The 25,613-nt window shown below is 44.6% G+C and overlaps 1 protein-coding gene across 1 annotated transcript in view; it reads left to right on the top strand.

Moving 5' to 3' along the window:
* The first annotated feature begins 6,081 nt into the window (after positions 1–6,081).
* The window catches only part of zswim5 (zinc finger, SWIM-type containing 5), a 58,902-nt gene continuing 39,370 nt past the window's right edge, over positions 6,082–25,613 (top strand). Inside the window, exon 1 of the mRNA XM_076744177.1 lies at positions 6,082–6,663. Within this exon, the coding sequence (XP_076600292.1) occupies positions 6,138–6,663 (526 nt within the window). The 5' untranslated portion in view covers positions 6,082–6,137. The remainder of the gene's footprint in view (positions 6,664–25,613) is intronic.

The raw sequence follows: 25,613 nt of genomic DNA, 5'->3' as shown, positions 1-25,613 counted from the left end.
CAACCCTCAAAGACCTCTTTTAACAGAGCTTTACTTTAAAATCAGGTCGGTTGTTTATGACACCTTGCATGTGACCAAACACAGTAACATGCAGACAGATCTATTCCTCCTCCTGCCTCTTAATCTACAGCCTATATCAGTGTAAAATGAAGCAGCGGGGCTCAAAAGGACTAAACTGCAATAGAAAATAAATTGAAATAGCCATCAATATAGACAGAGGAAGAAAAGAGGGACGGAGGCAGAGAGAGAAAGGTGGATATTTTTGCTCTATTGTCCACCAGCAATGAACCGCTCAAGTGGAGTGTTTATGGTGAGGAAAGCATGTTGCATAGCTGTCAGCACCTTGGTTAGCATGATGCTGGGAGACAAAAAGTGTGTGTGAATGTGGTTGTGTGTCAAGGCCAATAGACACACACACACACACATACACACATTGTTTGTCTGCTGAATGTCTTCACACTGTGGTGAAGCGATGTTTTCCTCCCTCTCTCACCAGTTACACACAGATAGATGCATTTCTATTTTTCTCTCTCTTCTCTTCAGGACATGACTCTTGTCCCCAGAGGTGTGTGTGTGTGTGTGTGTGTGTGTGCGTGCGTGTGTGTGTGTGTGTGTGTGTGTGCGTGCGTGCGTGTGTGCGTGTGTGTGTGTGTGTGTTTGTACCACTGGACTCCTTGTAAGTTGCACAGAGCAGAAGACGCCTGCTGGAACTGTGTATGAAAACAAAGCATGCAAACATATTATTTATTAATCAGAGAACATGTGTGGATGTGTGTGTGGGTGGCTGGATTCCATGTGGATTGTATGTGAATGGTTTGTGCATATGGTGGTTATGTAAGCTTTACTTATACATCTGTATTTGTTTAAAAATGACAAAAATCTGGATTAAAAAGAGATTTACATTCAAAATTTCTGTCAAAAATTAAACAATTTCATTATCAACTGCATTTTTCTTTTTTTATTATCTTTGCACATGCAATATGCAGTGATTGTTTCACACAAGTCTTCACATTTGACCACTTGTACATAGATTTTCAAAAGGGATTTATTCCCCACCCACTGAAAAATTCTTTCCACACAGTCTTCATTTTACAAACACAAGAACACAAGAACGCAAACAAGCATGCCGGGCCTGTACATGGTGATAAAATCTACATAAACAATAAATCAAACACCAGAGAACATTCTGAGCTATAATGGCGATCTTATTTTCCATTGGCGGTAGTAGCTTAAGAGCAAACACAGTGGTATCCATTCATTTGTAGCTCTTTAACACCTTTCTCGCACACGGCCTAGCAGTGGAAACTAACCATTGTCCGCCATTATTGTTTTTCAGACACATGTGCACTTTTTACAAGTGACGTGCTTCCTGCACGGTTTGTCTCAGCTGTTTTGTTGCTGCTTCTTATCAAATTCTCAGTGGATTGTAGATAAATGTAGCCCTTCAATCTCTTCCTACCGAGAACCAGTAATGTTCGTAATAGCGTTCCATGCTTCCCCGCTTCCTTCTGAACAAGGGACATTTGGGTAGTAGAGGAAACTGTTTACTGTTTAATATTCATACTTCTTGATGACTTTACATCCAGAAATATCACTTTAGTGTGCACATGAGCTCATCTAAAATGTGCATTTAGAGTGGCACTGCCATGCATTTTACGTTCAATCACTTCTCCTTGTTTCCTCTGTGAGCTGCCAACACTCACACAGTGTTCATGTTTTAGCCACTGAGCTGACTCACTGCAGCATCTGCGACTTCACTGCCTTGCTCAAGGGCAGGTTGATAGCGTGTTGAATGAATCATTTCCATCCCCCTCACCTTGTAATCTGATGTGCAGACCCTAACCAGTCACCTTCTCATCATAAACCAGCCTCTCCACTTTTCTCTTTGGAGGCAGAAGAAAAATAGTGCAAAGGAGGAGACAGAGAGAAAACAGGATATGGGAACAAAAAGAAGGGCTAATGCAGGGGGAAGAAAGGGAGTAGAGGGAGTGACTGCAAGAGCCAGAAAGAGTGATTGCCTATTGACTTGATGAGAGAGAGAGAGAGGATGCATCATTATATAATTGTAAATCCCAGAAAGATAGGGTGTAATAGGGCTTTCTCTCCTCCCACCGCTGCTTTGGTAATTTATCCCTCTCTCTTTCCATCCCTTTCTATCTCTCTCCTTCACCCTGTCACCCATCAATCTTTTTCCAATTACCTGCTCTGTCTATCCACAAATCCATCATAATCATTTCCATGGTAACGGGTTGCATCCTCCGTTGGCTTTGGCCTATTGTTCAATATAACTGCACGCCAAAAAGCAGTCTTTAGAAGAGAGAGGGGGATACACAGAGAGACACAGATCTGGATATTGTCCCTGTGCTCAGCCACTAATGTCTCTGCCACATCTCCAAAGAGTTCAAAAAGAGACTTCAGAGGAGATACTCTGCTTAATTTCAACCATGACGTCCATTCATCAGACATTTTATTAGCCATTATGTGTAGATTGGCTTTATTACAGGCTGATGAAACATTGTCTCCGCCGGTGCAATTGGCAATTATTGTGAAAATGAGATGGCAGAACTGTCCATACAGGGTCAGTGAGGAATGAAAATAATGTGTATTTGTTAGCAATGAATGAGAGACATTGCTCTCCAAAAATCTATTAAGGTGGTTTTATTTTACTTGGCTGGTCATAATTTTAAGTCAGTTCACACACATTTGAAAAGTCCCTCAGGTCTCTCTTTCATTCCACATAATTAACAAATATCCCTTTGTCACTCGAAACCCCACCCAGCCTTGAAGGTAATATGATTGGTCTTCTGGCATAAATACCAAAACTGTCCATGTGTCCCTGGTCCTCATTTTGTGCACGCATTTATTCAAAAGTTTATAATTTTAGGTATACAAAAGCGCTCCAGTAATTGGTCAGCTTGGTCTGTTTCCAATACAAGAGGAGATTGTTGATCCTGAACACACCATCAGACAGGCTGAGGACAGCTTCAGCGATCTTCTCCTCAATAACACCAGACACATATTTCAATCAAGCGAAGCAATTTGTAATGCTAGCTGCAGTCATTAGTCTTTGTCACAAAGTCAATAGAAAAATTTGAGCTTGATTACTTTGGCTTTTAAAGATTACACAGAAATCGTCAGATTTTTTTGTGGTTAGTTAGATGAGTCAAACCCTCCTACTGATGATTTATGTCAAAAAGTGGGTGACAGAATGTGAATATGTTAATGTGTGAAAGTTAAGCCAAAATGTGGGATTTAATCAGCATTTCTGTGGCCTAAGGAGTTGTCCCATCGTCATATATTTTGTGAGCAGCACACTCTGCAGTCTATTGTCTACCATAATCTTCAGCCCATGAGTTGGCAGAGGAAGTGCAGAGTCTGGAAAAAATAAGTTTATTGCTCAACCGTAAATTAGGCTGCCTCCTGAATCAATCTTTGCCGCAACTCTGTGATACAATGTGCATTTCTAAAATGTGACGTAAAAACATAAAACATGATGCATGAGTAATGAATTTAAAACACTGACCAATTGGGTAGTCTTAGAAATAATAGTGTATCTTTTAATGTTAGAGGCAAAGCAGCACTAATGTCTGTATTTGAGAGCTACTACTGTATGTATGCATGCATGTATGCAGACATGTCTTTAATTTACAGTGAGGCTGAGAAAGAGGTCTGTCTGAACACACCCACTGTGTGAATAATGTCATTAGCTGCATGCAGATGACAGTAACATTGCATTTCTTTATATAACTACTTTTCTTTGTGGATTTTGCTCCACAGTATTTCTTCATTCCTCTGGAAGTCTTTAACATAATACAGGTGTAGCCTCAGGTAAATGAGCAGCAGGTGCCATTTTCTTGCATTAACTTTGCGGTGGGTTCCGAGCCTTCTATGTCTGCTGTGAGGAATGGCCACACAACTGCAGGCCGCACCCACTCTCATGAATGTGTATTCACTGACCTGAGGTAATTGATATGTATGGGACACATAATGGTGTGAATTTAATTAGCAAAACAGTAACTTTGTTATTCATTAGGAGGAGTTTGGGTCGTTATCTGCTCCAGTGTAAAATGCGCACATGTGAAGGACTTTGCTGTCATGTCAAAGGAAGAGATAAGATATATATGTGTGAGCACAGACATACACATATGTATATATAATAACAGTGTATATGTTATATATGTCATTGGAGTTATTACTGATATTATTTATGTATGTATTAGGTTAACCGGTGTTTGGTTTCAGTGTGTTTCTTTATAATCACCCAGTTGTTTACATTGTCTCAGATGCTCGCTCTTGCATCGATGGCTTACACCCATTCATATAAATAGTAAAGCATATTTGTAAGAGAGCAGATCTGGGAGCTGTAGCTGTAGACTGGACTGTTTTGTTATTGTGTTGGTTAGTGATGTGTAACATCCTCCACCTCCTATCAATCTACTTACCCCCTCCCCTTCTCTCTCTCTCTCTCTCTCTCTCTCTCTGCCTACTCAGCTGTATCAAGTCACACAGACACATAGCATATGAAACAGGAAATTAAGAGATCTGACTTTTAAAATAAAAAGCTCACTGTGACCAAAAGGGATATACTGTGAAAATGAAGTTGCTGCACATTTTAGACACTGTGCATGTGTATGCAATATGCTTTCTGAGATATATCAATAGCTAAGTATGACTGGGACAACAATTTGTCTTTAAACACATGTATTCCTCTGTCATATTGAATTTAGGGTGATATTTGGGATTCCTTCACATTTCTCCAAACAGACATTAATGCAATATTCTTCATGGCCAAACAAGACTTTGAGATGGAAATGGCAGCTGTACTGTAGTTTCTGCAGCTGTGGGGAAGCAGGAAGATGAAGCCAGAAGGAGATGAGTCAGAGTAGGTCCACACTGTAGGATGATGAAATAGCTGCACCAGTGAGAGCTTACGGGCCTTGGAGAACAACTGGTAGCAGCATTAAAGACCACAGCAGCCACAGAAGCTGAAAAGGATCAAGATGCACCTGAGTCAGACCTTGTTGTTCACACTTTAATTCTTAAACATGATCTTCTAAATGTTTGGCATCTACAACGCTTGTCCACATCTCTCCAACAGAAGGAAAGAGAAAACCATAGGGGAAAAGAAACCAAGTGAATTTAAAACTGAATACTTGAAAACAGGGTCAGCAGAGAGCACAGGTCAAATATTAGGCCAGATTTCTACACTTTTTCTCCTTTGGGGGAGAAATGATAAAGATTCAGGGAAGTGTTCATGTTCATTAGCATTCAGGAGGTTGTAGGTTCTGGAAAAGATGTTTTACCAGCTTTTTTTTTTTTTTTTTTTTTGACATTTGTGTTATATTCATTCAAGCATTTGTGGATTGAGTGAGCTGACTGAAGACCTCTGTTTCTACTCTGTGCTGCAGCCTATTCTGATTAGGATCCTGCACTACAAAAAATGCAGACTCGTCATAGCCAACCATGTAACAGCTGTGCTAGATTACTAAATAACACTATTCGCTTTCAAAAAATTGGTCACAAATCAGGTGTTTGAAGGTGCAATAACAATACCTGTAAGTATCACAAGGTCTTTATTACAAGTAACATAACCAACATTTGTAATTCATCGGTCAAAGATGCATCATGCTGCATTGTGTGAAAGAGGTGTATAGAAAATAGACATTAGAGCAGTTCGGTGTGTGCAATAAAACAGTGATGTAACTATCTTCAACATGTTCACATGCACAAACAGTGTTGTCTCCCATAAAGCTACTTCAGATTGTTTTTCATAGGAATGGGAATCTGGGCCATGACTGAAGTCTTATGTCAGTCACATCCTAACTGGGACCCTAATGCAACAAAGATGTTGCTAAATCTGTGACTGATGTTCTCGTTTGTGTTCTCCAACTGTCCCCTCCATTCGTAAATAGCGAATTTTATTTTGAAGGTTGTGATCGGAAGTCTTGTCTGAGATCCTGTCTGAATTGACACTGGCTGCTGATTGTGTGTGTGTTTGTGTGTGTGTGTGAGAGAGAGAGAGAGAGAGAGAGTGTGTGTGTGTGTGCCTGTGTGTGTGTGTATGTGTGTGTACTCGGCTTCCTGCTGCTGCTCGGTGTCCGCACACCGTCCGTCTCGTCAGTGTTGATCGGCTCGCCATGGCGGAAGGACGCAGAGAACAGCCCCATCCTCTCCTCTCCTTACCACCGGCCAGCAAGCGACCCTGCCTGCGCCCTGCTCCCCGAGGTCCTGGACCAGGGCCCGGCCACGGCAGCGGCTTGACCAGCTCCCGGTATCGTTCCCCGGAGTCCCTTCTGGACTGCGCCGCGAAGGCAGTAGCGGAAAAGTGGGCCTTCGAGAGAGTAGAGGAGCGCTTCGAGCGGATCCCCGAGCCCGTCCAGCGCCGCATCGTCTACTGGTCTTTTCCCCGCAACGAAAAGGAGATATGCATGTACTCTTCGTTTCAGTGCCGAGTAGCGGGCGAGGAGGGACCGTCGGCAGCTACCGGTGGGGCTGGGGGTGCTGGGTCCGGAGCTACTACCGCCGGTGGTGGCGGAGGATCTACAGCCGGTACGACGGCTACCGTGGGGGCAGCCGGAGCCGTGGGAACGGGAGACGGACTGCCTTTCCGCCGGGGTATCAGGCTGCTAGAGACCGGCTGTGTGGAAAACGTTTTACAAGTCGGTAAGTGGAATATTTCCCTGTAACGAGGCAAAGCTCTTCGGCTCAAACGCTGCGGACCGTTTCCAAATGTGAGCTGCTGCTGCCGGAGCTTCACTGTGGATGATTGATGGAAGTTTTCCCTGCTATCGTGGAAAGTATGCAAAGCGTCTCTTTTCGTCGCATTTAGACCCACGCGCGGCTCTATGTGTGTTTTTACTTCGGTAGGCGGACAGGGAGACATTTGCTACCACATTTCGAGCTTTTATCGACCTCTGCGCGAAAAGGGAAGCGGAGATAAGGTCGCCTGCTAGCTTAGCCGAGCCGCCGCTGGTGAAAAATTAAAGGGCTTCTTCCTATTGTGGCTTTTCGTTCCTCTGTCGCTGCGCCGCTGGCGACTGCGGCTTTGCCCCGTTTTTGCCTTCACGTACAAGCCTTGCCGCGCTGCGTGAGGGGGCTTTTCAGACAAGACGAGCCGCGTTTTGGCACTTTCTCTCAGCACTTTTCTGCCTCTCCGGGGCTCCTCGTCGACGGTCAGCTCTGGCTGGAGCCGTAGCCCCGGCAGAGAGGCAGGGGGAGGCGCGGCGGAGGAGGGTTGACAGACGCGGATACAAAAGGAGCCAGCGTTCAAGCGTCGGGGCTTTATTTTTGTTTGTGCGAATTCCCCGTCGCAAAAGTCGTTTTTGTCTCAACTCGCCATCGGTTGAGGGTGGCTTAGGCGAGGAACAAAGGCGGTTATTGGGTCTCTTATTATGATTAATCCAACGTTAATCCGAAAAAAATCCCCCCACAGTTTTCTGTTTATTTGCCGCTGTGGTCGCACCGGACAAAGAGCGCAGTCGCCACCAACGTGGAAAATCCACGCTGCGACTGTTTGTGTTGTTTTTACGACTAAAGTTTAAGCCAGAAGCAGCTGATTATAACGTCAAAGTGTCTTTTTATCGGTGCGTTAGGACGCAGCCGCTCACGACACAAAAGGCTTCCAGTTGAAATGATCGATAAGCGTCTCGCGTTTCCAGCGCTGCAGAGAGCCTGTTTCCAAACAAAGGGCCATTCCGCAAAGCTCCATCTCCGCTCGGTCTCATTAGCCTCATACCTCCAGCTCCACACAGCCGCGAAATGAGCTCACACATCAGGGGAACTGATGAGACGAAACTGATGGATAGTCACAAAAAAAGGCAGTTTTTTTATGGTTTCCGGGAGGCTTTTTCTTTGACCATATGGTGTGAGAGCCACTGGAGCCTTGTCTGGGGTTTCATGTTGCTCCAAGGTATCTGAGAGGGGGGTGTGGGAGGGGGGTCCAAACTGTGGCTGCTGTATCTAATTGCTTCTTATAAATGCTCATCGATTCCACCCCGTAACTAAATGAAATGTGAGTCTTATGAATATGAAAGTGATATTCACTCCCAGGGAGATTTTTTTTTTTTTTGCCGTCTGGCTTTATAAGTTTTGCGAGTTTGAGCCTGAGAGAGTTTCTGTGTTGAAACTTCACATTTGCCCTGCCTTTAGATTTGTTGATTGCCTCCAGGCTTGACATTTGTGCTGTGTGCAGGGCCTGTTTGGAAACCATCATTTGAGCGAGGGGCATTTGAGCGGAGTTAAAAGTGATGACCTACTTCGAGCACTTCCTGTCATTACAAACACTTCTCCCACAAAGGTGAAGCCACGTGTCCGGGTAGAACAAGGGGATCCTCTTCTTATTCTCTCCCAATGGGTATAAACTTCAGGTGACATTTAAACGCTCAAAACAAAGCATACACCCGTGAGCAAACACTTCCAGTCTTACCTGCCTCACCGGCAAACCGTTCCAAATCTCCCCCAAGGTCAGTCATAGCAGGCAGGCACATGGTTTTGTCTTTCTGTCAACAAAACAGACGATGGCCCAATAGCTGCGTGACATCAAGATAAGATTTGGCTCGTTCCTGGCTTTGCAGGCCATGGGAACCAGTTACTGTGGAAAGTTTACTGACCGACTTAACAGGAGAACAATTGTTTTGGGCTTTTTTTTTTTCACGGCTGGATTTAGATAGGTTGGGCAGCTGAGTGCTCGTACACAATGCGCTCATTAAGGATCGTGTTACACACCTGTAAATGACAGTCTTAAGATTGCTTTCACCTGACATGGCATAATACAATCGCCACTTCAAATAGTGGCAGTACTTGTTTTTGAAAAAAAGCGAGGTGGACGTGCCTCATGTCGCTTTGTAACAGGAACTTGCCGGGGGAGCGATGAGGAGTGAGACGCGGCTGCGTGCTGACACATGCATGTTGGCAGTCATGAGCTGCAGTCTGGAGAGCTGGTGTTAAATTTTTGATCCACATGATGTGCACAATTGTTTCGATTGGGTTTCAAACCGCACTGCTACACCAACACCTTGTTGAGTTGAGTTTGCTTGTAGTTAAGAGAGTCATCACCTTCATCGGTCTCAAGTTGAGGTGGGTGCTGTGACTTAAGGGGGGCTGAACCGAAACGGCTCTTTTTCACAGGCCTCCTAAAGGTTTAAAGACCACCAGTCCATAAATTTTGGCCGGTCAGGCACTCCTGTCGTAATTCAGATATGGCACTGACTGAATTGTGTTGATATGTGAGCCAACAAGAATACAGCATGCTTGTACCAAGATCAAAGAATGCTGGTGATTGGCTGTCTAACGCTCCATGTTGTAGGGGCATGCAGGATAAACAGGGGCTCACTGTTCCTGCTTATCTGCACAGATAACTAAGTCAACTTTGCCTGCTTGTTAGCGAGCCAGTGCAGCCAACCTGCATCTGCTCGCCGGTGAGTCCGTTCACTCACATCGACCACCGCGATGGAAGTCCCGGCGCATCCTCCGCTCACCACCGGGCGGGTGGATAACCTGGAGCAGAGGCGGAGAAGGTTTCTCTCGCGGGAAGATTTTGAACGATACAGAGCCCTACAATGAAGAACACTGAAAACTCTGAAGCGATAAGCTCACAAGCTAGGCTATCATGAGATATGCTTTTTTGTTATTCCTCACAGCTATCACAAGGTCAGCAGGAGCTCCTGTGTCTGAAAAGTCATGCTCGTCTTTAGGCTTGTTTATTTTCTCAGAATCTGTGTGCCCGCAGCCAGATTTGGAATTTGCATGTGTTTTTTTTTTCAGGTAGTTACTAATGGGATCTGGTGCTGGGGGATGTGTGATGTGCTTCTTTACCGTGCAGGACAAATTCTGAGTGTCGGTCATGGAAAAGTTTAAAAAGACCAGACTGGGAGAGGGAGTGAGGGAGAGGAGGAAGAGGAGGGCGACTTTTGCCTACTGTTTCAACATTGAAAGACAAAATCTCAATTTATTTGAATTTTCTATCATATTTTATGAACAGGAAACAATTTGAATACATGCACGGTGTCTCACTTCTTGTTTAAATCTTTAGTGACCGAAAACACCTCTGGCAAGCTGAGTAGTCATGAAATACTTTGGGAAAAAGAGTCATTTCAGTCCAAAAATGATAATGCTTACCATTAAAGACATCTGTGTATGCATCATCAGTTATAATGAGCTCACTGGTGTGTCCCTTAGATGCCCCCCACCCCCGTACATTACGAGCGAAGGCCTTTGTCTGTCAGCCTCTTTTAACGGTAATACTGATGGATAGAAGAGACGTGAGCTCATCAACAACTCATCGGCCCATGTGTTCATAATAATCTACGTCTTGCTCCAAGTCATAATTAGAATAATCAAAGCTAAGCATGCTTGTATTTGTAAACCCCCCCCCGAACGCACACACGCCCCCCCCCCACACACACACACATGCATGTGTACCCAGAAGCCCCCTTACCAGAGCCTTATAAAGTCCTCAGAGAGCGGGAGGAAGGGATATTAGAGGAGGGAGGGAAGGGGGGTTTCTTAAGCTTTGAGTCAAGCTTTGGGATTATTGGGTCATGCTTTGTTACCCAGCTGTAGAAAAACCCCTTGTTCACAGAAAGGGGGTGTGGGGGGTGGGAGGGATCTGTGTGTATATGTGTGTGCACGTCCCCGTCTCTGCAACGTTACATAAAGCTGTAATGGGTCCCCGACGCCTTTTGAAGCACCGGTGACTCTGACAAAGCGAGGCAGCGAGGTTGAACAGGATTAAACTGTATGGGACAGTCAGTCAGGGGGCTGGAAACACTGTGGGGCTTCTTAACTCCCACAGTTAAGCTCTTGAGATGCCTAAAAGCTTCTAAAAGTGCTCCTTAAATTAGGTATCGAAGCATCTGAACTTTTTGGTCCAGACTGAAGTGTGTCTCGGTGCTGAAAACTGTCAAAAGTTGTTCTGATATTTTCTGATCAGACAGCTTTGGATTTTAATCAGAAATACTTCAGATTTCCACGATCGTATTCAGGCAGACTTCTTGTGCGTCTGTTTGTGTAAGTTTTCAAGTTCTAAGCGTCACTTTTACTCTAGTATCAGCGGTTTCAGGCAATACCCAGCACTGCCTTTAAGTACCATAAAGTGGCTGTTCATGTTCAGTATGTAATTCCAAAGTAGATGAAAGCAATGTTGTATAGAAACGATGGAAATGATTTCCCCTGTGAATGACTGGGAAACAAGACGGCAGTAGGAAGAGGCCAACCCAGTCATTTCACTGAATGTCTACTAGGACTGCCACTAATGATGATTTCAAGGTCCATCAGTCTGTCCATCACATTTTTCATTAATTTCTTAGTCTATAAAATGTGGGGAGAAATGTTATTTGAAGTTCTCAGACCCAAAGCTGATATATTCACATTGTTTGTCCAGCTGAAACCCCCCGAAGCTGCAGTGATAAGTGATAAAACAGAGAAAAGCAGCAGATCTTCAAGTTTAAGAGGCTGCAAACACTGGATGTTGGTTTGATGAGTTTGATATTTGATATGTATTAAACGTTGATTCAAGCGGCAAAGATGTCGACGATAAATATTCTTTGTGATTAATCACATTAGCTGCGTGTGCTCCATGCTCCCTGCCACGGATTGCATGTTTTGTCGAACTCATAAGTGATTGTTAATGTCGGCAAGCCAGATCGCCTGTGGGGATGTTAAACACACATACACACACACACGTTAAAGTGTGTAAAAAAAAAAAAAGCAGCTATTTGGATCTGATTGTTTTTTATTTCCTTACATTCAGTGGTTCTTAGTGTGGAGTGCCCATGGAGCTCGTACTTGATATCATTGTATTGACTCCATGTCCGTTCATGTATGATTCTCTGTGTGCTGAATGTGTGTGTGTGTGTAGAGGGAGGTGTGGGTGGTTGGTCTTGCCAGTATTTCCTCAGATGTAATTTCCTGGCAGAATGGCCGCGGGGTTCCTTGTTGTGGAAAAGCTTGCGAACCTCTGGTGTAAATCCACTCTTTGGTTGCTCAAGAGCGTTGTGATAAAAGACAGAAGGAGGCGGTGAGTTCATCCTCGCTTGCCTCATCTCCCATCTTTCTTCCTGACTCGGCTCTCAGGACCGAGTCCACTAACGCAGCTCGGTTTTCACCTCCCCATCCGTGCGTCTCCACCTCTATCCTGTCTTTAAGTTTCTGTTTTCGTTTCTAATTTATTTATCTGCTTCTCGCTGTGTGGAACTCCTCGTCTGCTCTCTGTCTTTCATGCTCCTTTGTGCTCTTCGCACGCTCTCCCTCTCTGTTTCTGTAACTTACATCAGTAAAAGATGACTCGCGCTTCAATCACATTCTGTCTGTCGGCTCCGGCTTAGCAAAAGGCTGTTAGTCGGCCAAGCTGGGATCTGAAAGTTTTTTTCTGTACCTCTCTGTCTCCTCCGCTGGTCATGCGTGGGGCTGCTGCTGGTTGAGGAAGTGTGAGTGTTTTTGGCAGGGGGGGACTGGGAGAAGCTGGAAGGCGTCAGTCATGACTCTCTGGGTGCGTGCCTTTACAGCATGAGGATGTTGGCTAACCATGAGTAACTCCAGAGGTCACACCCCCGCGTCACCGAGCTGAGGGTGTGTATGTGCATATGGGAGCAGGGAATACATGTGTATGTATTGGAGGGCGTCCTTCGGTCTAGTTCATCGGCTGGAAACTTGATGTCTTCTTTGCATGTTCACTCATAATACTGTTCATACAGTTTTGTATGTTGTGGTGTTGAAGTTCTGTATGATTGTGCTGTGTAAACAATGGATGGTCTTTCAAATGATATGAAGATAGACAGCAATAATTTCGATAAGTGAGTAAACCTTTTGAGTCATTTATCGAGAAAAATTGGGGAAAAATGTAAAGCACCACCAGCTGGGACCTTTGGCTATTTTTTGTATGTTTTTGCCATTTTCCAGACTTAACAGTCAATTGATAAATTAAGCTAATAATTGGCGCATTAGTCATAGTGAAAATGATTAAGAAAATTAGACGTTGCAGCGCTGATGCTCTAGGTTACATATTGTTTGACAGAATATGTCGTTTAGAATTTAAAGCTCCACTCACAAATATTTTCACATTAACAATGGATCGTATGTTTAATGTAAAAGCTGTTGCTCGCAGCAACAAACTCAGAGAACGCAGCTGAACTCTGCAGAGCTGCTCAGCGTTGTTTAGCGTCCTTCAGCTCATTGTTTTGGTTGGCTTACCGTCCCTGTTCTAGTCTCACCCAGCAGCCTTTTTCGGCTAACACTCCCTCGGGAGTTGGTGGAAAGCAAGAAATGATCATGAATATTGTACAGACATTTAGTGGCCAGACAAGTGAGACATCAGTGTCAGTGTTTAATTAATGCAGCTTAAAATTTTAACTTTAGCTGATCCCATCTTGCTTCTTATTTACACAAATCTCCTAATTTAACCTTGTATGTTTTCGGTGTTTTCCATCATCTCATCCCATTCATGTACATCAGTGTAATTTAATTCTTGTGTCTTGTTGTTTTTCGTTGTAAAGCCCTTTGTAATTGTGTTTAGAAAAGCGCTTTGTAAAGCTGCTATTATACTTTAAATGCTCATCATCACTGTCATACAAATACATTTTTAACTTGTGAGTGCTTCGACCTTCACTGCTGCAGTAATTGTAGCTTGATGCTGGACGCTTGAACATTAATTTTCAAAAGCGCATCTTGTTTTTCCCTTTTCTCCTTAAGTGCTTGTTCTTGTATATCTATTTATCCATGTATATTCACAGCAGAACCCATTCTGAGCCACAACTTTAGCCACTTAGCGCACACACACACGGGCTCAATCACACAGTCTGTCTTCAGCCCTTCCCCAGCAAACAACACAGACAGACAATATTTAATCAGCGTAATTAATTCCATGCCCGCCACACTTGAAAAGAGAAAATCGGTAAAACAAATCGTCCCTGCACTCTTATTAGCTCTCGGAGAGGCTTGTGAAAGATGAGGCCATTAGGAGGATGCTCTGTTGTCGTATTCATCAAAGGGAGAGGCACCTGTACACACGCGTGTGTGAGAGCGCACAAGGGCTGATTATATAAACTCAGTAATCAGAGGTTGTTGTTTGAGGGCTTCCTCCACCAGACAGCGGGGCGACCATCTGTACGTTACATTTCAGAGACAAAAAGCGCGATGGAAGGGGAAACGGGGAAATGCTAATGCACAGATTGTTCTTTTGTCTCGGCCTGGTCCGTGCGGCGTCTCCTCCATGACTGTGTGCTCGCTGTCGGCAACCGTTAACGTGTAGATTCTCGCTCTCATCCTCGCGGAGGTTGCTATGACCCACAGGCTGTAAGGACGGCTGCTCCGAAGTCAGTGAAAGCAGTAAAAGCTCTTCGTCAAAACTTTGATATCATCATTGCACAGCACTTGTGTTGTGGTTTTCTTGTCCCGGCCTCCTCTCTCTCCTTGTCCTTAACAATATGGTGGCTTCACTGGCGCAGAGGGAGCGATCGACTTGAGGCTTCCACAGACCAACAAACCAGTCATCAGCAAAGAGCGGCATGCAGTCAGCGCCGCCACAGACCGTAATGTTTCAGATTTCAGCTGCCAGCTGCAGTTGCGTAAATGTGGAGGTTTGTGGGTACGAAATGATGTGAAGACATGCAGCAGGCCTAATGGCTTCACTTAGCTTCAGAGAAAGCTTGCTGGATGGATTGCCATACAGTGTGTGAAGCCCTCCCTGTCTTCACCGCTCTGACATCAGAATCAGATGGAGGACATCTGACACTTTTTTTTTGGGTGGTGAGAAAGTACTGCTTCCATCTCTTTTCAGGCGTGCAGCTGAGGGCAGTACCACGAATGCCTCGGCCGAAAGCTTCTCTGAAAGTGTGCGCTTTTGTCCCCATTTGACCGATGGTTGGGTTCGGTCCCTCTGTGACGTTTGGTCGGGCTGTAACTCTTTTCTCTGGCTTGTCTTTGAAAGCCTCCGCTGCGCTCCTCTGGAAAGCTTTGAGTTAAATAGCAACACTTCCTCGCAAAAGAAAGCGTCTCCTGGGAAAACAGACATTTGTTCCATTTGTAGAGGAGCAAATGGAAAAGCTTTCATTAACTGGGTATAGATATTATCAGCACTGTCAAATCAAGTCGGTTTTATTTATACAGCCCAATATCACAAATCGCAATTTGCCTCAGGAGCTTTGCAGTCTGTACGGCATACTGTGCCACTGAATGAAAGGAAAAACTACCTGGATTCTTATTTTGAAGCCCAAAACCTCTAAAATGGAAGTATTACCCTCACACCGGCCCCCTCAGTATTCCCAGCGTTTTTTCTCTGTGTGTTATTTGCTTCATGTGCTTCCTGTTTAAACCTGGCCTCAGGTGTTTCAGCCACATTTTTGCTGCGATTTCCAGCGATGCCATTTCCACTCCAGACTTGTTTTCAGTAGCAAGCAAAAATGGCATTCTTTGCCTTTGGTACTGTTTGCTCAGCTCTGTCCCTCAACAGCCCCCTTCTTACAGCTGTGTAGCAGTACTGTGTGTGTGTGTGTGTGTGTGTGTGCGTATCTGCTCTTGTGATGACATAAAAACACACAGCAAACACATTTTTACTACCTCTGTCCTGCTTTCATACCTCCCCATCCTGTGTGTTGCTCTGTGTGTTTTCCTCCACCTTTAGTGCTTTTACCTTGTGCGATGGGTGTGCAATTATCAGCCGAGATCAATGGTGGCCTTGTCCTTTTAGCTTTTGAAGCTGACAGTCTGTCGTATTTTGTCACTGCCCTGTTCCACACCTGTCTTTTATTGGCTTTTCTCTGTGTGTTTGTACCGTGGTTGTTGTCCACATTTGGCCCCTGTCCACGTCTCAGAGAGAGGCTGGACTTGAAAGAGGAGGCAGAGACTTGCAGATTGGACTATTATGTCCTTGTTTGGTTGCAATTGCCTGACAAATGTTGGGGAGAAAGGAGAGAAATGGGGGGGGGGGGGTATTTAAAATTCAAAACAGACCAAACTCTGTCTCATGATGAGGTTGTTAACTTCATATGCACCAGGATTCTTTGATTTTTTTTTTTTCATCCAACATAAGCTCATAACTCATCCCACATGATTAAGTGAGGCATTTCCGTAAAAAGTAAAGCGGTGCCCGTGGCGTGGAACACGACAGGAGGGGAAATCCTGGATGATTTAAGTGGGGGAGGAAAGAAGTGACAGGTAGCATTGTTAAAAAAAAAAAAAAAAACAAGGTCAACCTCATGGGGGTACTCCTATTTGTAGAGGCTGTGATCCTTCCTGTGTTTTTTCAGTCACGTGGAGGGTGACGTTCTCTTGAACTTGAAGAAGCAGCAGTCTTGCCTCAGATTAGAGCTTCAAACCTGTCCTCACTCCACTGACCCCAAGCCTGTTTTCCTTCCTCCTTTTTTTTTAACTTTGTGAGGGGAAAGCAGCATTACTCTGTTCAACTCTGTGCTGCTATTGATTACTTGATGGTTGGATAGAACTCATTCAAGCAGAACCCCTATTCGAGGTGTGTGTCTAGATGTGTGTGTCTTCTGTCCCCCTTTTTTATTCGCTGCGAGCGATTCTGAAGGAGCCCCGAACGCTTAAAGGGGTAGTGCAAGCTTTTGACATATGGCGATATGACCTGAGGAGCAAGTCTGCAGCTTTTCAGACAGGGACGAACAGCAGCACATGGGGCCAGCCAACAAAAACATTTCAAACACATTTATCCATAAATCCATCCAAACCGTCATATCGAATGATAGATCCTAATCCTTATCTAACAGAGTTTGTTAAACATGGCTTTGTATTCAAATAAGTCCTCTCATCATGCCAATGGTAGATTAGAAGATTGATTCCACTTTCATGACAAAGGTTAAATAGTATGAAGCCAGTTAGCTTAGCCTAGCATGAAAATGGAACTATGGCTCTGTACTAAGCATCTCTGAATTTTATGAAGGAGATCCAACATGTTGATAAGAGGAATTTGTCCAGAGCTGCTTCCGGCCTTAATGCTAAGCTAACCAGCTGCTGACTGTAGCTTCATGTTACTCCACAGACATGTCCTCCAGACATGAGAGTGGTATCAGCCTGCTCATCAAACTTGTGGTGAGACAGCAAAATGTCAAACTATGAGTGTCTGTGGTATTTCTTGCTGAGCAGATGCAGAGACCGAACCATAACATTGAAAAGATCTGGGATTTTCACAAACAGTCAGATCAGATTTGACCTTTTACACTGACGTGATCATCTGCTGCGGGTTTCTGGGTTAGATCTGTGTGGCAGTGGATACTGTGGCCTTACACATTACAGACATACACAGCATAAGTACAGAGCACAGTATTAGGAATGGCAACGTAATGGAAAGAAAATGCTTTAAAGAAGTAATGGGTTTATTTTTTATTTTTTTTAACTCTCTATCTGTCGCGTTTTGGACGCAGCTCTGCAGCACTTTCCCCAGAATGCAGCCCTTTGTGTTAGCCAGTCCTGATCGTTTCATGATCTCAGCGCTGATGCGTTCCATCTTTCTTTTGCATGCGGTGAATTTGGTGCTTTATTGTGTTGCCCATCTCCACTTGAAATGGCCAGTCATAGATCACAGACATCAGGCACTGATAGTCATCACTCCTCTTTTGAATACACACACACACACAGTTGTGTATTGCAGCGAGTGCCTGTATCCCATGTGCTTTTCCAATCTCAGCAGCACTCAAAGCCCCTCTCAACAACAGTGCTATTACTGCCAACAAGACAGACGAGGGCCCATAGGAGTCCATTGTGTGTGAGACATCCATTATAGTTGGATTAGAAACTATTTCCATACATTTGCTTGACTTTGATCTGAGGAAATTGGAGTCAACAACTATGATGCATGTGTGTTTTTTTCTTCCTTTTGCACGTGTGCATCCTATTATTGTCATGGCTCGCAGATGTCCTCTGTCCCTTCATATCTCTGTTAAGTTCCCTCAGATGAAATCACTTCCTGTCCAGTGTATTTAACAGTTAATATGTGATTCATCAGCACCTCTTCAAGTGATCTTTTCTGATTGTTAAGGTTTGTCTCCCCCTGGTCAACCCCCCCCCCCCCCCCCCCCCCCCCCAAACGTGTGGATAAGGTTTTAAAGGAAGGCACTTAATGCTAAAACTCCGAATAATTATATCACTTAGAGACCAAGTCCCCTATTATGGTGATTCACACTGTCAGTGTGCATTAGCAAATGGGCCAGGGCCTCCTGTGTGGCTGAATTATTCTGAGTGAGTTTGCTGTTTGAATCTGAAATGTGACCAGCACACCACTCTTTAACCCCCTAAAGGTCCTAAAAAGTCTTAACTGCTTCCATTTTCCTTTGTGCCAGTAGTCAGTCCCTCTTAATCAGTCTGTCCCTAAAGCTATTTTTATGTACAGCTGCAGCTGTTCTACAAACCTTTGAAATATGGGATAATCAAGTGAAACCCCCTTAAAGAAGTGAGGAGTACTGCGTTCAGCGAATCCTGGTAATGTTCATGAAAATGAAAGCACAAATGGTCAAAACGCACCAACTCATATCCATTCAACCATGATGAAGACCGGTGCGTTGGACCGGTAGCATCTCTTTGCTTTCCGCAGAGCCGTGGCACACAGATATTTAAAGGCACAATCCTTAAACCAAATACGACCGTACTCGCTGTAGTCATGTGCACACGTGTGGCTTTACTGCTGTTATTTTGGGTACGCTAATGTGCAGTTTTCCTCCAAATAAAGTGCCTCACGTAATCCAGCCAAACTGTAAGATTCTTTGCAACCTGTGCAACAAGTTAATGTTGGATTTCTACCTTCATCTGACCGTTTTTGCACCATTTTCTGTAAATGCGGGAACATTACAGAAATACAGAAAGCATAAGTACCTTTATTACAATTCTGACTAGATGTGTTTGTATCCAGCCTTTCCCTCTCTGTGACTCACCTATCTGATCTGTGAGAGGTCGAGTTGCTGCGTTGATGGCCTCTCTTCCTCTATGAACAAGCAGAACACATATGTAATTGTATCAGGTTGGAGTGCAGGAGTTGCCTCAGCAGCACTTGTTAATTGAACGCTACATTAAAGTGAATCACCCCAGTTTACCTTTTTCTCTCTCTCTCCACTCTTTCTATCTGGTCTCTTCTGTACAATATTCTGCAGAATTTTCCACATTTTCCTTCCTTCTTTCTCTGCTTGTCTGCCCACCTCCCTCTCTGCTTTATCTCCCTGCCTGCTAATAACAGCACTCTGTGTGGGTTTCTTTAGTGGAAGGCCTGCTATGGCCCATTAGGCCGCAGCCTCACCGGCAAATGAATGGCAAGACTGACTGCAGAGAGAGGAGGAGGAGGACAGGAGGCGAGGATGAAAAAGGGCTGAGGCAGGGATGGGATGGGTGGGAAAAGACACGGAGGTGGGGGAGAGGGATGGGGACAGAGGAGAGGGAGAAGAGGGTGTGAAGGAAGGAAGGAGGAAGATGAGAGCTGAAAGGCAAATGTAGAAGTACATAACCAACCTGTCACCTCTGGCTCTCCCTTCCCCCTTCACACACACACTCACACACTCTGCAGTCACAAAAAAAAAGCCAAAGGGGAGGGAGGGACCTCATTAGGCTCTCAGCAGTCCATCACACACAGGGAGAGAGAGAGAGGGAGAGAGACTACTGAGCTCTATGGTGGGGGAGGGGGATGCCCTGAGAAAAGAAGGGAGCAGAGGGAGGAATGAAATTGAATTGATAGAAGCAGTCAAGTGCAGCAACACACACACACACACACACACACACACACACAGAGAAGGGGACACAAGACATGAAGAGGACAGGACAAGCTCCCACCACCCGTACACACACGCGCACACACACACACACACACACTCACACACACACACACACACACACACAGGGTCTCTCTATGCAACATGATTAATGTGGTCAACAGCCGTGAGGATCAGTCTGGTCGAGACCTCTCACCCTTTTACACACACACACACACACACACACACACAGACACACACACAAATGTTGCCCTCCTCCTCTTTAAATGTCTCCATCCCCTTTTCTCACCCGTCTGTTCACACACCCTCCTCACCCCTCTTCCCTCTTCGCACCCAAACAAAGATGGAGGAGACAATGTTCCAGCAGATAGAAGCCTGGTATCCATTGCACTCTGTTTCAAAGGCTCTATTATGTATGAAATTAGAAAAACGTGGGCACAGCAGGTGTTGATTGCTCAGGGTTTTGTTTTTTTTTTCTTTTAATTTTGTGACGTTCACATGAGGAGGAACACGTTTTGTTAGCTGTTGAACTGGTCGAGGGCACAATGTGCTGTTTGGGAAAAGTAGCATTTGATTTGAGACGTCTCCAGAGCAGTGAAGCACTGCAACACGTCCTTTGACCCGCCTGCAAACAGCTTTAAATAATGACTTTGCTGGCTTCTGCCTTCTGTCATGGAACATCGTCTTGGGCCTGAATACTTTATGAAGTTGCACTTACCAGTTCGGAGAGCAACGGGAACATGACGAGTACTTTTGTGTTTTTTTTCTTTCATAAAAAAAGTATTACATTTAGATATTCTTTGTTCTTTATTTGGATCCCCATTAGCTTCCACAGAGTGGGCTGTAGTCTGTCTGGACTTCATACTAAAAGAAACAACAATTAAAAAAGACAATTTAAAATCACACAGTATCAATAAGACAAAAAAAATGCAATATAAGCCAGATATGAAGATCAGAAAATAAGTGACATGACTCCACACGTGAAACTATAACTAGCAGATACAAACACATGGCACCAAAAAACAGTTCCAACCCTTCCAAAGCAGCAGTAACAAGGTAACGTCTATGTAAAAGTAGCAGAAGCTCCAAAGAATCGAAAAAGTGGGCCAGCTGACTCACAAATGCATTCATGTATTATTGTTAAGAGCAGAGTTCTTCATAGAACTTCCTCTAATTGACGGAGCCCCTTGCCAAACATCAGTTCCTGGACTCTGCTTCAGCCTGAGCAGACACATTAGCAGAGAGACAAAATCAGAGCTGTGCACAGCTGTAAATAAATTTCCACAGATACGTAATGAACAAATGGACCCTGGGTAAAAACCCTCGTGCTAATGCAGCTGTTTGAAACATTACCTTTGTAAGATGGCCTCAAGACGCTTGAACCCAAACCACTTAAACTGTCAGTTCAGATGAGGCCAGTAAACTGTCCATCACTGCAAGCACATAATAGGTTACTAAATGTCCACTTTAGGGCTGTGAATTATTTCCTGTTCCTTTGCTGTCTGCTTCAGTGTGTGTGTGTGTGTGTGTGTGTGTGTGTGTGTGTGTGTGTGTGTGTGTGTGTGTGTGTGTCCAAGCGTGGGCATATATCAGGGAATACAGGGTTTCTAGTAGTTGTCATGCTGTAATAGGATTAGGTGCCTTACACCATAGAACCATTGTAGTGTGTGTGTGTGTGTGTGTGTGTGTGTGTGTGTGTGTGTGTGTGTGTGTGTGCCTGCGTGTGCGCAAAGGTGGTCCATTGGTGGAGCTTTGTCTCCGGGGGTCTTGCTCTGTCCTGTAAGCGTAGGGTGTGTGTGTGTGTGTGTGTGTGTGTGTGTGTGTTGCATGTGTTCAGAAGTGCTTGACATAGGATGAAACTTTTCTGAAATGCAGATTTCTTTGCAGAAATCATTTGTTAAGTATGTTGTTTTGTCAGATTTGTTGCGCTGGAAGGGAACGTGTAGACTCTGCTGGTGGACGTTGTGTTTTTCTCTTCATACTTCCTGTTTTTTTTGGCTTGTTTGTTTTTGGCTTTACTTTGTCCTGACCTTGATGGAGACGGTGTTGAATGCAGAAAAAGATCCAACATCCCATCTGAAATTCTCCTCCCCTTTGCCTTCCCCCTCTTTAACTCTCTGTTCCTGTCTCTGACACACGCACACACTCATGCACGCACACACACACACACACACACACACACACACACACACACACACCATGTATATTCCATTCTTTTTTTGATTTTAAAGTCTAATTTTCACCTAGTTAAATTTTGCCTCAAAAAAGGGAGCTTGTGGCACGCTAAGCACTTTTTCTGCCGTGCCAGCAGAAACCAAATCTTTGTGTGTGTGTGTGTGTGTGTGTGTGTATGTGTATATACATACTGTGTGTGTGTGTGTGTGTGTGTGTGTGTAAATCGGCGTTCAAAGTGTTGTGAGTTATCAGTGGGATGAAGCAGCATTGCTGTAACAATAGGATTAAAGCTGCGCTTATGAAAGAAGCAATTAAATGCTATCTTATCTCATCTGCTTCCAACACCAAAAAGCACTTTCATATTTTCAAGTTTCTCCTCTTCCTCTTCTCTGGAGGCATCTGCAGGTTCCCAGCAGACTGCTGATTGGTGGACGGCCGAACCGTCCTTTCGTCCGATTGGTTGGTTGAATTTGTCAGAGGTGAATGTGCCACGCAACTTTTTACCCACTTTCTTCCTTTTTCTGCGACGCTGCTGAAGATGATTATGACATCTTCTTCGAAGAACGTGTGTGTTTTGCAGCGCTCGTGCTTCCTGGTGTTTGTGAAGCTGGAACAGACTAATGCACAGAGGGACCCGATGTCAGAAAGGGGTCTTAAAAGTGACACAGAGACCTTAAAAAACATCAACTTGATTACTGTTTAACTGTCTTAATGTTACTTGTGTGGTTGGTTGATTAAAAAAAAAAGTTTAAAAGTAGTTTTGCTCAGCTGTGTGGTGCTCCTGCTGCTGTCTCAGTATGTTCTGGTGGTGAGGTAACAAAGGGGCTGAGTTCAGGGCTGCTTAAAGCCACGTTACGCAACAGTAGACAGACAGTACTCGTCACCGTACTCGCTCTTACCTCTCCTTCCCTCTGCCGTCCCCACTTTTGCAATGAAAAAAAGTCGCTAACAGGCATATTCACGGCTATTACCTTTAATCATCTTTCAGCTCTTCATCCAGAGTGGCCTGGTGGAGAAGAGGGAGGATGAGAGAAAAGCGAAGAGATGTAGCGGCGGGAGGGGGGATGGCTGTGTGATTGAAGAAGGTTTGTCAGGATAATTCTCTCTGATTGGAGTCTGCGTCTCCTCTCTCTCTTGTCGTGAGCATCAGAGCCGCTACTTAACCTTGACTTGGTCAATTTGTCCTCTGTGTTATCCTCCTCTCCTTCCCTCCTCTCCTGCTTCTGTGCATCGGTTCCCGAGTCCGACATCTGATGGTCTGACTTGGCGAGGAAGGTGGCATCACCCCCGCTGTGGGCATTTTGGCCACTCTTTGCTCCTTACGGTTTGGATTTAAGATTCAATTTAGGAGCTCAGGTGAGGCGGTGAATCATTTTTAATCAGTGAAACTCATCACAGGGATAATAAAGTGTGTGCTGCAGAGTGTGCTCCATCACGCTGAATGTGATGACTGGGCTTACTGGAGAAGCTGCGTGCATCCAGCAGCTGATTGCAGTGTTTTCAGCACAAGCCTCTTTGCAGTTGGAGCGTCTCCCAGGGCCGCGCAGATTGTGTTTCACTGACCTGACCTGGCTGCTCTGCAGCTGATGGGCTTTTGGTGAAAGGGGTTGCTAAATTGAATTTGAATCCAGCTGTTTATGAATGTGAATATGGAAGTGTTTGAGCTTTTTTTTGGCGTGCAAATGTGAGGTTAACTGCATGTCTCCGTTGTTGAGCATCATTTAGAAGTTATCATAAACAGATCATTCAGCATTGATTGATAATATTTTGGTGCTCACCAACTCAGGAGGGGAATATTAGGCTCTTCACCAGCAAGTTGCTAACTTTACAGTGAGTTAACAAGAATACTCTGCCGCCGCTGCTGGAAACACGCTTTATGACAGCACTGAGACTGAACCAAGACAGTAAAAGTTGTGGGCCAGAAAACCAAAATGGTGAGTTAAAGATTGCTTGAGAAAAGCTCTCCGTGCAGCTGCGGAGCTTTACAGCCGGGCTCTCTCTAATTCTCTCTGGGTTCAGCACTGCCAGCAGCCTCTTTCACATTACTCATAGTGATCTGATCCATTGTTAATATAAAGATATCATTTAGTGCAGCTTCAATGCAGCGTGGACACCTGAAACGAAAATGCATTTCAAAAACTTTGGCTATAATGCCAAATTAGACACAAATTTTCAGTCGTTTTGCACAGACGTGTACAGATTGCTCCACCGTTCAAAAGGGGGATCCATTACCGTGTGCTGTGGCTGTTCTGGGGGCAGCGAGCAGACGTTCCCTGGCTTTTAGGGTCACGAGACAGAGAGCAGCAGAGGCCCTACAGTAACAGATGCCTGCTCGCATTCACGACTGTTCGCTGCCTCCCCCGTGGCTGCCACACAGTCCAGATATCAGCTCGTACACGCAGCGCACAACACGCACTCAAACACACACCACTGTGTGGATTTAATACAGCCCCGATACTGTTCCCATACACACTACACTGGCAGTATTTAACTCCACACATGCACACACACACACACACACACACTGCATACACTTACTGACCCTGGCCTGCATCCCCAGGGGGGTTGCCATGCTATTTAACCACTGCTTTTGTTGCAGGGGTCTATAGCCGAGCCAGGCACACCTTTTAACTTACAAAGACCATTTCAGTTGGAAGCCAGTGGTTACCGAGGCCTGGGGCCACTGTGTGTGTGTGTGTTTCATGGTGGGAAAACTAAAAGACTATGATCAGACCCTCCTCAATTATCCAGTTCCTGCTCTTTTCTTTTTCTTTTCCCCCTCCTTCTCTCCACCTTTCTATTCAGCCTAAACTCATTCCAGACAAAACGGCCTTTAGCTTTGCCTCTTGCAGCGTCCGGCTCGTCTCCCTCAGAGCTGAGCTTTTACTGTCGCCTGAAGAATTGTGTGAATCAACAAATAAAAATAAAAGCAGCCCACTGCGGTGTTTTGAAAATGGGGTCGCTATGCGTGCCAGTTAGGAGAACCTCTGGTAGCTTGACTCGCTGGATTGAATCTCCGAGGTGAAACCGGGCCCTGGTTTCAGTGTGTTGCCAGGTGACAGATTCAGCCGGCTCAGTGGACTGCATGTAACGGTAGATGAGTGGTAAGCAGAAGGCTGAAGAATGCTTTTGATATCAAATACCACAAAGCTAAGAAAGAGTCATTTTTCCAAAAGCCAAGAAAGGCCAGGCTTGCCAGGACCAGCTCCAAATGCTGCCGGCACTCACTGAAAACCTGTTAATTTATTATTATGGGAAGCTCTATTTCCCATGGCAACAGGACACAGAGATTGAGTCTTGTAAATGTAAAATCTTTTGAAACCCGGAGGTGCAGCCCTCCTGGCCGCTCGGGTTGAAGACCAGAGGCTGACATCATCATCATCATCAGTGAAGATCTGGAAGAACTCCAACTTCAAACTGGTTGAATTTATTTAGAGTCTGATTGCTTGGATGTTTGAGTGTGCAAGCTTTTTGTGAACGCTTTTGTTAAAAAAAAAAAGATGAAAAAAAAGTGCTATAATATAGAAACTTTAAATTCAGTGAATTTACATGCACTTCAGTAATTTGACAGTAATCAGATTAGGGCAACACTCAGACTGTTATGTAAAGGCCCTGGTCGTATTAGTTTAGCACATGATCAGCATTAGCGTAACCTGAGTAATGCCGAGATTTTTACTAGCTAATTACCAATCAACCATTTATATTATTATAATAGCAATTTTCAGAGTTTTTGAT

The sequence above is a fragment of the Chaetodon auriga genome, chromosome 12 (assembly GCF_051107435.1).
Source record: "Chaetodon auriga isolate fChaAug3 chromosome 12, fChaAug3.hap1, whole genome shotgun sequence".
NCBI lineage: Eukaryota > Metazoa > Chordata > Actinopteri > Chaetodontiformes > Chaetodontidae > Chaetodon > Chaetodon auriga.
Note: the sequence above shows the minus strand (reverse complement) of the source record. Positions and strands in the feature narration are given on the sequence as shown.